The 16,591-nt window shown below is 42.2% G+C and overlaps 1 protein-coding gene across 10 annotated transcripts in view; it reads right to left on the reverse strand.

Moving 5' to 3' along the window:
* The window catches only part of DLG2 (discs large MAGUK scaffold protein 2), a 2,047,541-nt gene that overhangs the window by 715,660 nt on the left and 1,315,290 nt on the right, over positions 1-16,591 (reverse strand). For all 10 annotated transcript variants that reach the window (XM_073612834.1, XM_073612838.1, XM_073612841.1 and 7 more), the window contains one exon: positions 15,483-15,607. In XM_073612834.1, coding sequence (XP_073468935.1) covers positions 15,483-15,607 — 125 coding nt within the window. The remainder of the gene's footprint in view (positions 1-15,482; positions 15,608-16,591) is intronic.

Here is a 16,591-nt window from a genome sequence, read left to right on the forward strand (position 1 = left end):
AGCAGGGGACAGGGCTAGATGCTGATTGACAAGCTACAAGATGACATTTATGATAACTTCACCATCTACATTTATTTATTCCAAAGTAGTGGAAGCAGGCGCAACCTACATGAGAGTGACAACTCTGTTCTGAATTCAGGAGCAGTGCAGCATCGTTGACACATCATCAAAGGATGCTGCATTAGATGGAATTCCAATAGGTGTTTGTGGGACTTTGCAGGGAGTGCTAAGAGAAAACTCTAAGTTCAGATGGATTTATTATTAATTGCTGCTGTAGCAGCACTATTTTTAAGAGAACATTCAGGTATGGGTATTCTACACAAAGTTCCAGCTTGGATCAATCTAACTACTGTATGCATATAACATACCTGGCTGATGTCCCTGAAAGCTGGAAATCCCTCAAGTGCTTGCTTCCGGGTCCCTTGCTGAGCAGTTGCCCTGCTGCATTCTAAACACAGGAGGTGAGCTGCTCAGAACGGGAGCCATTCAGTGAATGCCTTGCATTTTCTGAATGAATGCAAAGATTTCTCTGATTGGACAAGGTGGACGCTATGTCACTGCCTCACCTCTCCACCTTGTCCAATCAGAGAATGCTTTGCATTTAGAAAATTCAAAACATTCACTGAATGGCGCCCATACTGAACAGCCGATCTCCTGTGTTTACAATGCATCAGGCCGATCAGCACAGGACCTGGAAGCAAGTGGAGGTTACTGGAGTAGCGGTGTCCACTACAGTGATTTCCAGCTTCCAAGGATATGGTATGTAGGGATGGGCCAAACACCCTCCGGTTCGGTTCGCACCAGAACATGCGAACAGGCAAAATATTTGGGCGAACATGCCAACCCTATTAAAGTCTATGGGACACAAACAAGAAAAATCAAAAGTGCTAATTTTAAAGGCTTATATGCAAATTATTGCCATTAAAAAAGTGTATGGGGACCCGGGTACTGCCCCAGGGGACATGTATCAATGCAAAAAAAAGGTTTTTAAAACAATCGTTTTTTCAGGAGCAGTGATTTTAATAATGCTTAAAGTGAAACAATAAAAATGAAATATTCCTTTAAATATCATGCCTGGGGGGTCCCCTTAGTCTGCATGTAAGGAGGCGCATCAGTGTGATGTGTGAAACAGTGCCACAACAAAATTACATTTCTAAAGGAAAGAATGTAATTTAAACTTGCTTGCAGCTGTAATGTACCGTGGGGTCCCCCCCCCAAAAAAAACATACCAGACCCTTATCTGAGCAAATAGCCTGGCAGACAAGGAAAGGGGGGGAGCGAGCACCCCCCACCCCCTGAACCATACCAGGCAGATTGCCCTGAACATGGGGAGGGTGCTTTGGGGTCTCATCCCCACAATCCTGGCCCGGTGGTTGTGAGGGTCTGCGGGTGGGGGGCTTATCAGAATCTTTAACAAGGGGGCCCCCAGATCCCAGCCACCACCCCATGTGAATGGGTAAATGTACCCCTACCCATTCACCAAAAAAAGTGTCAAAAAGTAAAAACCACAATAGACAGTTTTTTACATGAATTCTTGTTGGGCAGTGTATTAGTGCTCGGATGAACACACTTAGACCAAATTTTAATGGTTCAAAGAATGTGAAGCAAAATAGTCGGCCCTTGCGCATGTTCACTTCATCTTATCTGGCCCTCTTTGAAAAAAGTTTGGACACCTCTGGCCTAGGCTCTAAGAAGATTGCCAAGACCCTGAAACTGAGCTGCAGCACGGTGGCCAAGACCATACAGCAGTTTAACAAGACAGGTTCCACTCAGAACAGGCCTCGCCATGGTCAACCAAAGAAGTTGAGTGCACATGCTCAGAGTCATATCCAGAGGTTGTCTTTGGGAAATAGACGTATGAGTGCTGCCGGCATTGCTGCAGAGGTTGAAGGGGTGGGGGGTCAGCCTGTCAGTGCTCAGACCATACGCTGCACGCTGCATCAAATTATTCTGCATGGCTGTCGTCCCAGAAGGAAGCCTCTTCTAAAGATGATGGAAAAGAAAGCCCGCAAACAGTTTGCTGAAGACAAGCAGACTAAGGACATGGATTACTGGAACCATATCCTGTGTTCTGATGAGACCAAGATAAACTTATTTGGTTCAGATGGTGTCAAGCGTGTGTGGCGGCAACCCGGTGAGGAGTACAAAGAAAAGTGTGTCTTGCCTACAGTCAGTCATGGTGGTGGGAGTGTCATGGTCTGGGGCTGCATGAGTGCTGCCAGCACTGGGGAGCTACAGTTCATTGAGGGAACCATGAATGCCAACATGTACTGTGATATACTGAAACAGAGCATGATCCCCTTCCTTTGAAGACTTGGCCGCAGGTCAGTATTCCAACATGATAATGACCCCAAACACACCTCCAAGTTGACTACTGCTTTGCTAAAGAATCTGAGGGTAAAGGTGATGGACTGGCCAAGCAGGTCTCCAGACCTAAACCCTATTGAACATCTGTGGGGCATACTCAAATGGAAGGTGGAGGAGAGCAAGGTCTCTAACATCCACCAGCTCCGTGATGTCGTCATGAAGGAGAGGAAGAGGACTCCAATGGCAACCTGTGAAGCTCTGGTGAACTCCATGCCCAAGAGGGTTAAGTCAGTGCTGGAAAATAATGGTGGCCAAACAAAATATTGACACTTTCTGCCCAATTTGGACATTTTCACTTAGGGGTGTACTCACTTTTGTTGCTGTACACTCACTACTTTACATTGTAGCAAAGTGTAATTTCTTCAGTGTTGTCACATGAAAAGATATAATAAACTATTTACAAAAATGTGAGGTGTGTACTCACTTTTGTGAGATACTGTACTCGTATATATATATACCTTCCCAAATCTGCCTAAGTAAATAATTCCTGGCATACACTATATTGTCAACACTCTTCTGGGAAGGCTGTCTATGAGGTTTAGGAGTGTGTCTATGGGAATGTTTGACCATTCTTCCAGAAGCACATTTGTGAGGTCAGACACTGATGGTGGACGAGAAGGCCTGGCTCGCAGTCTCCGATCTAATTCATCCCAAAAGTGCGCTATCGCGTTGAGGTCAGGACTCTCCCCCAAACTCTCATCCATGTCTTTATGGACCTTGCTTTGGTGGAGGGGGGATTATAGTGTGGTGTTGTTTTTCAGGGGTTGGGCTTGGCCCCTTAGTTCTAGTGAAGGGAACTCTTAATTGCCTAGGCTAATTTGATATTATCAGTCTACTGCAGGCAGGAGGAAGCACTTCTTCAGTCTCTTCACCATACCTCCACCCCCTCTGTATCAAGTCACAAGGTGAGACGATGTAGATGATGACCCTGGATGATGCCTAAACAAAGATGGAGCTATATTTCTGGAGAAAATTTTTTTTTTACCAAAACTGGAAATTGCAAAATCTGGTGCAGCTGTGCGTCTTAGCCAATCAGCTTCTAACTTCAGCTTGTTTAATTAAGCTGATTGGTTTCTATGCAGAGCTGCATCATTTTGCACTCTTCAGTTTTAGTAAATCATCCCCTGTGATCATTTATTATGCAGTCACTTGCATTTGATAGCAGTTTCTCTTTAGGGAAACAAACTGCATAAAAGTGTAACTGTTTGTGGCCGCTATTATTGCATTTTACTGAAGCTGAACTTTCTCTTGAAGGGTATCAATGATGGGCACTGGTACATGTCCTTGTTTTTCTCTTCAGAACAATTATAACTTGAAGGACAAACCATGGACATATTACGTAGTAAAATATGTGATCTGTGCAATATAGAGAAGCGACCTGTGTCAAGGCGTTTTATCTTTGCAAGTCCCAAGCAGCAAACAGACTCAATGAACTCAGAACAGATTGCTTGTTTTATGGAGCTGGGATTCAATGCCAGGAAAACTCCACATAAAACAGAACATAAAAAGCTGTATAACGATCAGAATGGTCAACACATGGTACAATGTTGGTTTGTCATCTCTCTGTCTGTTGAGTAGGATGCAAAGTCAGGGCTTGTATTTGCAGGGGGGCACAGCAACTGAACCTAGGGTAAGCAACTGACCGGAATGGTGATTGGTGCCCCTATGCTGTACTAAAAAAAAGAAAGAACGGGCAGGCGGGACTTTTAAGGTACCAAGGAGTAGAATAATCAATCGATTTAGAAAAATATAAATTTTATTTAAACAATTCTTTAAATTCGCAATAAACATTTGCAAGAGTGACGTATTATTTATTTTGACATGTACAACCACTTCTTACTCCACATGTTTCGCTCAGAAGAGCTTCTTCGGGAGTTTTTTGGAAGTGTCGCATGATAATATATACTATAAGAGAAACAACAATTGTAAATGATTATGCTTGAAAATTGCCATGAATAAAATTGCATGGCATGTCAAAAAGACATACCTGTATAGGTATGTCTTTTTGACATGCCATGCGATTTTATTCATGCCAATTTTCAAGCATAATCATTTACAATTGTTGTTTCTCTTATTTTTTTTTCAATTTAATCCTTTATTTTTATTTTAAATCAAGAAAACAACATACATTCCATAATCATCATACATAATATAATATCCATCTCTATCTGCTAGATGATATACCATGGTATACTATACTCTATTTATTGGTATACTTAATAATCTCCTTCCCCCTGAAACCTTACTCGTATTACTTCAAATCAAAAGCCATTATTCCTTCCTAAACATGCAGATGGATAACAAGCCCCCCGCCCCCATCCAAGACCCACACCGTGTCTTCGGAACTGGGGGGGTCCTCAATTATATTCACCCTGTATCCAAAAAATTTTCCCCTCGCCCACCATCCCACTCCCCCCCAAAAAAAGGGGGGGTGAAAACCCCTCCCTTCTCTCTCACCCATCTCCCTCCCCCCGGCGCGTCCCTCCAGTCACACCCCCCAGATCCCTAAATAGCATCTGCTCAGTTCACATCTATAAGGGATCTTCCCTCCTCTGTGTATCTAAAAAGATTCCAAAGGGACCATGTTTCCAGATAGACCCCTCCGTTTCTGCCAGGATGTTCAAACCAAATCTTCCATTGTGTTCAACTGTTCTACCCGTTTGAGCCACATCCCTACTGATGGTGGTTGTGTCTGTTCCAACAATACTGGGATGCATGCTCTTGCTGCATTCAGGAGATGACAAAGAACCGACTTTTTATAGAGTTCAACCGGAATGTCGGTATCTTGTAATAAAAAAAAGTCGGGTCTTTAGGGATCTCCTGCTCACTAAACCTTTGGGCAATTTTCCGGACCTCCCTCCTGAAACCCTTTATTCTGGGGCAGGACCAAAAAATATGAACTAGCGTCCCTCCTTTTCCCTCACATCGCCAACAGTTATCTGGGTAGCATCTATGTAAAAAGGCCGGGGTGCGTTACCACTGTGATAGGATCTTAAAGCTTGTCTCTTGCATTCTTATGCTAACTGAGGATTCAAACGTGTTACGTAATATCTTGTTCCATTGCTCCTCCGAGAAGACCCGGTCTACCTCCATCTCCCACCTCCTAAAGAAGGGCAACCGGAAGTCCTCGGGGGGTGCCCCCAACAATGCACTCATTTTGGAGAGAGTTTGGTAGAGTATACCACTCCCAGTGCAATATCCCTCAAACTTTGTTAGCGTTCGCTCATATCTACTCGGTGAAGTCAAAGTATCAAGGAAATGTCTCTGCACTGCCCTCCAAAAATCCAGCTGGTAAGGTGTGCGACCTGTTATCTCTTGTATTGTAGGCCAGGTTCCTGATCTCACAAAATGGGAGGCTTGAAAAAGCCCCTGGTCTGTCAACATACCAAAAGGTCCCTTCTTCAAACCGGTCCAAACTGAGGGGTCCCTAAAATGGGGAATAGGGGTGAGTCTATTGTCGATAATTTAGGGAAGGAAGGAAGGAAAAGGGGAAAAAGGGGACAAGGGGAAGTCCCCCTTTTCCCCTTTTCCTTCCTTCCTTCCCTTTCCCTCTCTTCCTTCTCTTTCCCTTCCTGCCCCCCTTTTTTCCTCCCCTTCCCCCCTACCCCCTTGTTTCTTCTTTTTCCCTCTCGACTCCAGGTTATTGGGGATCTAGGAATATATAGAATTACAACATATTATATGTAGTTTCTTTATTCTGTCACACCTGCCAATTATTTTTCAAGACTATGTTGTGTACGTCCCCATGGTAGCCTTTCATCACCTCTCTGGTTTGCGCACCTATCACTGCATTACCTGAATCAGCATGAACTTTTTCTGAGACCAAAATATGTGGCGTCATTGTAGATGCCAATCTTTATGGTTTTATATATTAATTATGTAATTGTCATGTTATGTATTTCTATAGCCACAACATATACTGTTTCTCTCTTGAAGAAGCGTGAAGACACGCGAAACATGTCGAGCATCGAATACCTATATGATATGAATTAATCGATCGCGGACTTGCTATCTAGCCATCTTCTCGGACTGACTGTTACTTGGAATGGATATCCAGATGTCCGAAGAATTATGTACCTAGATGGTGTTTTATAGCTATCGCTCTAATATATATATATATATATATATATATATATATATATATATATATATACACATGATTTGTGGTTTTTAATCAAAATTTGTTGTTATGTATTTTTCTATTTGAATAAAATAACCTTTTTATAGACATATCTTTGTAGTTGTGCCTAAAAAGTCCAAAAGTCCCTCTTGCTTGCTTTTTGAACACGTATTTGTAGGACGCGGCACAGGCATATTTTTGGTGTATCCACGGTGCCACTCCGCGATATGATACATCCCTAGTTTTTCAGGCTTCAAATCTTTACGTCGTAACTCCGCCGGACCCATAAAACCGCTCGTCTGTATTCTAGTCCGACGGACAAAAACCGACGCTAGGGCAGCTTTTGGTTACTGGCTATCAACTTCCTTATTTTAGTCCGGTGTACGTCATCACGTACGAATCCGTCAGACTTTGGTGTGATCGTGTGTAGGCAAGTCCGTTCATTAGAAAGTCCGTTGGAAGTCTGTCAAAAGTCCATCGAAAGTCCGCTGAAAAGTTTGTCGGACTAGTCCGGTAGAAAAGTCCCCCGTGTGTACGCGGCATGAGGGTTATATTGGACAACACGTCACTTTATGGACTTTCTTTTTTAAAGTGCTTATGAATAGAGACTTATCATTATTCAATAATCACATTTTTTTAAATTTTAGTGCAATTTATTTTTGGTTTATAATATAAATATCATATCTGACCGATGCCCCTGGTAGCTGGAAATCACTGGAGTAGACACAGCAACTCCAGTGGTCTCTGCTTGCTTCCGGGTTCCAAGCTGGGTTCCATTACAGGCGCCATTCAGAAAATGCAAAGCATTCTCTGATTGGATGAGGTGGAGAGGCAGGGCGGAGACAAAGCATTCTCTTAATGGCACCTGTGCCAAGCAACCGACCTCCTATGTTCAGAATGCAGCAGGGTACTATTCCTCCAGTGACCCCAACCTGGAAGCAAGTGGGGGTCACTGGAGGAATAGTGCCTACTTTGGTGGTTTCCAGCTTCTGGGGGCACTGGCCAGGTATATTACAGTGGGTATAGGAAAGAATTAACCCCTTTAAAATAATCAAATTTTGTTGCTTTGCAGCCTAAAATTAAGACAGACACCGTTTTTGTTTTATCCAGCTGTATTTACTCAGTGCAACTTATAACGTCCAAGTGAAAGATATAACACCAACATGTCAGAAAAAAAAATTAAAACAGAGTCACTGAGTTGGAAAAAGGATGACCCCCTTATGTCAGTATTTTGTTGAACCACCATTTGCTTTAATTGCAGCTTCTAGTCTGTTGGGATATGTCTCTGCTAACATATTTAGACTTTGCAATATTTGCCCACTCTTCTTTGCAGAACTGGTGACCATTTGTGGACTGCAGTCTTCAAGTCATTCCACAGATTTTCAATGGGGTTTAAGTCTCTGACTAGGCCAAGCAAGGACATTCTCCTTTTCCTCCTCCAACTACTGTGCAGTCATTTTTGATGTGTGGTTTGGGTCATTGTCATGTTGGAAGGTAAACCTTCTTCCCATTGACAACTTTCTGGCAGAGGGCAGCAGATTTTCCTCAAGAATTTGATGGAATTTTAAACACACTAAAATAATTGGAAAATAAAGATTTTAACTGTAATTTACACCATCCATTTTTCTTCTATACATACCACCCACCGCCATATACTCCGCACTCCTCTCCTGCACATACTACCCACCTCCATATAGTCTGCACTCCTCTCCTGCACATACCACCCACCGCCATACACTCCACACTTTTCTCCTGCACATACTACCCACCTCCATATACTCTGAACTCCTCTCCTGCACATACTACCCACCTCCATATACTCTGCACTCCTCTCCTGCACATACTACCCACTGCCATACACTCCGCACTCCTCTCCTGCACATACTACCCGCCTCCATATACTCTGCACTCCTCTCCTGCACATACTACCCACTGCCATATACTCCACACCCCTCTCCTGCACATACTACCCAGCATCACACACTCCTCTCCTGCACACACCACTCACCGCCATACACTATGTACTTCTCTCCTGCACATACTACCCACTGCCATACACTTTGCACCCCCCTCCTGCACATACTATCCACTGCCATATACTCCGCACCCCATCTTCTGCTGCACATACTACCCATCATCACACACTCGGCACTCCTCTCCTGCACATACCACCCACCGCCATACACTCTGTACTCCTCTCTCTGCACATACTTACCACCGCCATATTCTCCATACTCCTCTCCTGCACATACCACTCACTGCCATACACTCTGCAATCCTCTCCTGCACATACCACCCACCGCCATACACTCCACACCCCTCTCCTGCACGCACTACCCACCACCATACACTCCACACCCCTCTCCTGCACAAACCACCCACCACCATACACTCCACACCCCTCTCCTGCACATACTACTTCAACGTGATTTCAAAGGCTTAGGTCAGTGCGATTTGCACCTCTGATTTCATTGCGGCTTGCGACTTTGTTTAACAGAAGTCTATGCAAATCAGAAAAAAGTAGTTCAGGAACTGTTTTCAAAGTCGCTGCGACATGAGTCGTGACAATTTGAACGGTTCTATTGCTGGCAATGTGGTACGACTTGTCATATGATTTGAAACTGTCAAATCGCATGACAAATCACACAGATGTAAACGAGGGCTTAGCTAGAGTTCAGCTTTATTTTTTTTAGTCAAGTCCATCTAAATCTGCTGGTATATCTAACACTACCCTCTACCCACACTGACAATGCTTCTGACCAAAGATGTCTCTGATGCTCCTCCATCATTAGTTGAGACACCTAAGACAGTAAGTGTGCTTCTGGCCAGATCACCAGGTGAAAAATGAAGGGAAAACAGCCGCCTAAACGAATGTAGCCATCACATTAAAGGACTGATAAGCTGCAATATATTATACTTTTGTTTTGAGGTTAATACCGTTTTAACATTTGAATATACAGTGGGTCTACTTTAACCCCAGCCACCCAGAAACAAGCTTAAACCGAGGCATCATTGTACAGAGAGATCATTGTTCTCAATAACATGCCATTGTGCTATCTTCCCAGAATAGTCCAAAGTGAACTTCATTTTTGTTTTCCTTACAGTAAATAGCATATTAAAAGAGGCATCCAAAATATTTTAAAACATAGAGCTTGCTTGATTTTCTCCACTAGGGGTTACTAAACAGTCTCCATGTTTGTGAAGGATAGACAGTGACCAGCACCGCAATTTGAGTCATTCGGATGAAACAAGGAGAGAAGTCTGTGCGTTGCTCCAGGCACTGTGTGACGCTAATTTGGGATGAACACATGTGACTATCAAAGTCCAGACGCAGCTGAGCTTCACCCAAACACGCTCTGTTCTCTTTCTTATATCACATGAAACATCTGCTTACTCCTCTGATTTTTTGCAATATGTGTTTGTCCTTATCATGCAATCTCAAAGGGCATTGCAACTTTTTCCGACAAGAGCTTGCCAGCAAATCTGTTTGAGAAGCTAAAGTCCTTTGCCCCCACCCCATGAAAACAAAAAAGATCCACAAAATGTGCACAGCTGTAACTTTTAAAATTTTAAACGCATCTTGATGCTTCCATCAAGGAAAGCAAGATCAGAGATGGACCCTTCAGAACCGGGCACCAGAAGGAGCTGCATCCCTGGCTAACCCTATCTTCATGCCACTGCCATGGGGCTTGAAGCCACTTTAAAAAAAAAATCTAAGGTTTTGCTTACCTCCTCGTAAAAAGAAATCAGATTTGTTTGACAACTTCTGTCTTTCATAAATCCATGCTCTTTGTTGCTTAATATATATATATATTTTTTTCTAGCAAGAACTCATCTACAGTTGTGCTCATAAGTTTACATACCCTGGCAGACTATGAATGATAACACAAACACTTTTCTTTCACTCATGGTTAGTGTTTTGCTGAAACCATTTATTATCAATCAACTGTGTTTACTCTTTTTAAATCATAATGAGAACAGAAACTACCCAAGTGACCCTGATCAAAAGTTTACATACCCCAGTTCCTTAATATCGTGTATTGCCCCCTTTAACATCAATGACAGCTTGAAGTCTTTTGTGGTATTTGTGGATGAGGCTCTTTATCATCTCAGATGGTAAAGCTGCCAATTTCTCTTGGCAAAAAGCCTCCAGTTCCTGTAAATTCTTGGGCTGTCTTGCATAAACTGTGTTTGAGATCTCCCCAGAGTGGCTCAATGATATTGAGGTCAGGAGACTGAGATGGCCACTCCAGACCCTTCACTTTTTTTCTGCTGTAGCCAATGACAGTTCGACTTGGCCTTTTGTTTTGTATCATTGTCATGTTGGAATACCCAAGCACGTTCCATGTGCAGCTTACTGGCTGATGAATGCAAATATTCCTCCAGTATTTTTTGATAACATACTGCATTCATCGTGCCATCAATTTTGACCAAATTTTCTGTGCCTTTGTAGCTCACACATCCCAAAACATCAGTGATCCACCTCCGTGTTTCACAGTAGGAATGGTGTACCTTTTATCATAGGCCTTGTTGACTCCTCTCCAAATGAAGCGTTTATGGTTGTGGCCAAAAAGCTCAATTTTGGTCTCATCACTCCAAACTACTTTGTGCCAGAAGGTTTGAGGCTTGTCTCTGTGCTGTTTGGCGTATTGTAAGCGGGATACTTTGTGGCATTTGCATAGTAATGGCTTTCTTCTGGCGACCCGACCATGCAGCCCATCTTTCTTCAAGTGCCTCTTTATTGTGCATCTTGAAACAGCCACACCACATGTTTTCAGAGAGTCCTATATTTCACCTGAAGTTTTGTAACAATAGTAAGGAGAGAATGAGGGGATTAAACTGTCCTCCTGTCTTCACAGACACCAACCACCACACGCTACAGCCTCTATGTGTACCACCCTGCTAATTCCGCGGCTCTTTCCCAGGGGAAGGCAGAGTGTCCGTAGAGACCAATCTGTGTCTGGACATCACCAATGTGATGACGTCATACTGACGCGTTTCACTCGTCAGACGAGCTTCTTCAGAGGGAGGAGGTGCTTGGGGTGGGTGTCCTTTATGTTCTCTTTACACTTATCTTGTTAATTATCCCACACATTCAAAGTCCCATGCACATCCATCTCTACAGACTTTCATCACATAAGAGGTAATAACTGAGTCCGAGTGCAGCATTCTAGTGACTTCTTGGTTACAAACCTACGGAATGAAATTCAATCTATTATCCTAGTCTGCTGTTATAAACCCAAAAATAAAGTCAGGGGTGTATTATAGGCAAGCATAGGGGACATAGGCAAAACATAGACATTGATTGGTGATCTGCCCATTCTCCTCTGTTCAGCCAGCGGGGGATCAGTGGGCAGATCCCCCACTAAGCAAGCGGATCGCAAGCAGAGTCCACCTTGTGTAAGAGGGGCCTTAGTATATTTATATATGCATGTGAGAAAGCGACCTTAGATTGTTGTCCACCAATCACATTATGACCCTTGCACCAGTTTACTGATGTCAAAACCTGGAACAGACTGATGATCCACCATATCACCGTAGACCTTGAGGTAACCCATACTTGTGTACAGGTACGCCCAGGGTTCATATACCTCAGGTTAAGAACTGCTTTTCTACATCTAAGCAAATTAAAAAAAACTGATTCACTCATCCATAAGACAATTGTAATTTGTGACATTTTTCGGATTTTAGGTCAAATAAGGATTCTCAATCTCTGCTCACTCGTGTTTGTAAAGTGTAATGTTTATTTTAATAACTTTTGCGCATTTGCATCCCTAATCATAAGGCATCAAACATAATGGATTAATTTTTTTTTATCTGCCATTTTTTTTTTCAAGAACAAAATTATATTTCTGAGCACGTAAAACGGAAAAATGAAAGAACAAAATAAACACGAGCAGGTGTTAATGCCGATAATTTTCTGAAGGCTAAAATATGTCTAATAGATGTCTTTAAATTAGGGGATGTTGAAATAGTCATATCACAATAAATAATTACAAAGTTAAACTTCCCCATGGAATATAGTGTAATTATTTACCTTGAATTCACATTTGTGGCAGGGTAAGTGCGCATTAGCGTGTTTCAGAAAACATTAGCATTATTCCGATTTTCCAATCAGCCATTAGGTATCATCAGTTTATTTAGTCATCTGCATTCATTATCAGGATGAATAAATAAACAGGTTTAATACCATTTAAGGAAGAGTAGAACACATTTCATTAGTGACCTTTACAAACCAGATGACGAAAACTGGTCAAGCAGGTCCCAAATTAGTGAAGATAAAAGGAATGAATGATGTGAATTCCAACCTCCCCAGCATCTGAAGGATATGGTGTACCCTACAGGTTCATACAAATCATAAATCAATTTCTAAATATATATATATTGCCCAGCATGTGCAAAGGGCTGGCCCAACTCAGTATTGAACCCTTATGGACTAAGACTGGGATGCCATTAAAGTTCATGTGTGTAAGGGCAGGCGTCCCAATACTTTTGACAGTATTGTGTTTATATATACTGTATATATATGTATATATATATATATATATATATATAGCGCATAAATAGATAGATAGAAATATCCTGTCCTCCTCTGGGTCCCCCTGCATCTTTCCCGGCTCTCCAGCTCCTCCTTTAGTCCCTCCATGTCCTCCTTCGTTCCCCTCGTTCTCCTCTGCGTCCCCCTGTGTCCTCCCCAGCTCTCCGGCTCCTCCACCAGTCCCCCCCGCCCCGAATCTTTCAGGATGGAGAGCGGAGGAAGGAGCCAGTAAATCTGTCATTTACCGGCTCCTTCCTTTTCCGGTGTTTACGATGCTTCATTCATTTTCAGTGCAGCTGAGGCTGCAGAGAAAGGGACTTTTTTACTCTGTATATGTAGCACCCTCTACCTAGTGTAGGTGCTAGAGCAAAATTTTTTTGTAGAACAGGTAAATTTAGGCAGGCTTAGCTCAAAGCTAGGCCTGTTTGTTTTGATCTGTGGGGCTGGGAGTGGCTTAGAGTAGGCTGGTGGCTCACAGCTAGTTTCATCTTTCGGTTACCTCCCTTCTGCTTCTAGAAGGAAGGGGGGGAAGAAGGGTGGAGCTGTCTGGGGTGATCTAAGGAGCCCTAACCAATCCCCAACCTGGATTGGCAGGGGGCAGGCCTTCTTAAATACCTAGAGTCAGCCCAGCTGGGGAGGAGTTGTTCGGGTGGAAGAACTGGAGATGGAGTATTAGGCTGTTAGGGCCTTTGAGGAAGCCCCCCCAGTCTGGTGGGGGGTGACCTTGGGCCAGGGGCTAAGAGCTGAACAGGAACCCCACACAACCCAAGGGGTGTCTTGAACAGGAGCAGGAGAGGACAGTGGAGAAAAATGCTGGGCAAGTCTCCAGGAGGGATCCACCAGGCGTCGGTGACTGGCAGGCACAGTTGGGAGAGCTGGGAGGCATGCCGGAACAGACTGGGAGTGTGCAGTCAGAGTTGGATGTAGAGCCAGCGGGAGAGACTGTGATGTCATTGGCAGTGAAGACAGGCCGCTGCAGCCGGGAGGGCTGTCAGGGTCTGCAGAGGGGTTACTGGGATCAGTAGTCCACCAAAGAGGGCAGCTAGCACCAGAACTTTCTTTGCTACACCATAGGGGCCTGTGGTCCCTGCCTGTAATAAGGTAGTTTTGCTAAGGCCTGGTTGAAATCAGAGTCAGGCCTAACCATGTGCTAGCTGCGCCTGAAGAATTGTGCTGGAGGGAGAAGGAGAGATAATCTGCAGCAAGTGGAGGAGAGTATCAAAATTGTCCCAAACCATGCAAGAATCTTTTTTTCTGGGCACCCCATGAATTCCTTCGAATTCGAAATTCGGAAATTTGAAATGAAGAAGTTCGAAAATTTGAAATTAGTAAATTCTAAATCTCTAAAATTTGGAAATTTGAAAATCCAAAAATAAGAATGAAAATCTGAACATTCAAAAGATTGAAAATCTGAAAATTTGAAAACCCAAAAATCTGAAATAATAACTAACTAATAATAAATATTAAATTATAGGTATTAGAATTTCCTTTCAAATTTGGCTGTTAGTGAACATAATGAGTACGAATTTATCCGAAGTTACGAATTGTACGAAATAACGAATGCTGTATCTAAATGAATGGAACGTAACGATCTAATAATAATAAATAACAATAATAATAATAAAACCTTTTTATTATTATTATTTATTATTAATTTGTTCAATTCCATTTGTTTAGATGCATTCGTTATTTCGGATAATTCGTAACTGCAGATAAATTTGTATTCGTTACATTCACAAACAGCCAAATTTGAAAGGGAATTCCAATACCTATAATTTAATAGTTAGTTATTATTTCGAATTGTACTGGTTTTCTTTCTTTTTTTCAGATTTTCAAATTTTCGAATTTTCGGATTTTCGAATTTCTGAATTTCCGAATTCCGAAAATCCGAAAATTCGGAAATTTGGAATTCAAAAATTCGGAAATTCAGAATTCAAAAATTTCGGAAATTCAGAATTCGAAAAAATTCAAAATTCGGAAATTTGAAAATTCGAAATTCGAAAATTTGGAAATTCTAAAATTCAGAATTTGAAATTTCAAAATTCGGAAATTTGAAAATCTGAAAATTCGAAATTCTAAAATTTGGAAATTCTAAAATTTGGAATTTGAAAAATTCAAAATTCGGAAATGTGAAAATTGGGAAATTCAAAATTCGAAAATTCGAATTTTCGGATTTCCGAATTCCGAATTTTTGAATTTCCGAATTTCGGAAAAAAGCAAAAAAACGAATGAAACGAAAACGAAGACATTTTTTGTCAGTGCACATGTCTAATAGCAAGCAGCTTTTATTCACATATAGTTGTTATCACCTGCGCAGTAATATATATACGGTATATATATATTTTTTTTCAGAACAGTGACTTTGCTATGGATGTGATAGATTTATAAAAAAAAAAAAAAGAAGTCTCATGCTTTCAGTGGAAGCACACATCAAATGACAGCCTTATCTCCTCTTACCTGAGTCTGCCGTCTTCTGCTGCTGCCCCTCCTGGGATGATCTTAGTAATAAAAATGCCCGGGTCGTCTCCTACGTGAGGATTATCTATACCTCCGGCAATGCTAAATCCAAGGCCAGAATTTCCCTAAAACAAAAAAAAAGAAAGCTGAGAATACATATAGAAATGTATTTATAGAATACAAATGGAACAGAATAATGCATTACTAAATCCTGTATCATTTTTACACCTATCATCTTATTTTCTTAATTGGACACTAAGAGAGGATGGGATCAAGAAAAGGGTTGCCACCTTTTCTGCAAGCCGATCCCGAACATTTTTGTACCCATAAAATATGGTTACAATGCTGAAGCACAAGTACGGTAAGTCTCTCACAGACATGTATAAACCTCAGAACAATAAAAAAAAAAAACTCTTCCAATACATATAATTGTGGACTGAATGCAAAAAACAGATTCCTCTATCCACACAAATTAGGTGGATGGACGAATTTCCTCCCACCTTACTGGGAGGGGGCCAGAGGAACTGGCCATTTCTGATTAGTGCTGTGTGGAGAATCAACAGATCGCCTGACTCTCTGGAGGGGCAGAGATCCCGCTGACTGGGGGGGAGGGGTAGTGGAGTGTTCCTCCTGCCCGGGACAGTTAGCCACAGTTCAATGTGAATAAATTCATGCAATCTGAAACCCAGACACCCGGACACATGGTCCAAAACCCGGACTGTCCAGGTGAGACCAGTGGAAAGTCTCCATGTTAGTATTTGCTTCTCTTCACTTCCTGTCCCAGAGATACAACAGAAGGTCAGTGGAAATCTCAACAAAGTGAGAGGAAGTCCCCTCTTAGGGGTTGATTTACTGAAGGCACATAGACTGTGCACTTTGCGAAGTGCAGTTGCTCCAGAGCTTAGTAAATAAGCAAAAGCTTTTCTGAGTTCCATCATCCAATCATATGCAAGCAAAAAATGCATTTTTTTAAAATTTTCCTTGCACGTGACTGGGTATTCTTTGCAAAGTAAAGCTAAACCTCATTTACTAAGCTCTGGAGCAACTGCACTTGCAGAGTCTATTTTACTCTAGTAAATCAACCTCTAAGGGCCACCATGCACATTACA

The sequence above is a fragment of the Aquarana catesbeiana genome, linkage group LG02 (genome assembly GCF_042186555.1).
Source record: "Aquarana catesbeiana isolate 2022-GZ linkage group LG02, ASM4218655v1, whole genome shotgun sequence".
NCBI classification, from domain to species: domain Eukaryota; kingdom Metazoa; phylum Chordata; class Amphibia; order Anura; family Ranidae; genus Aquarana; species Aquarana catesbeiana.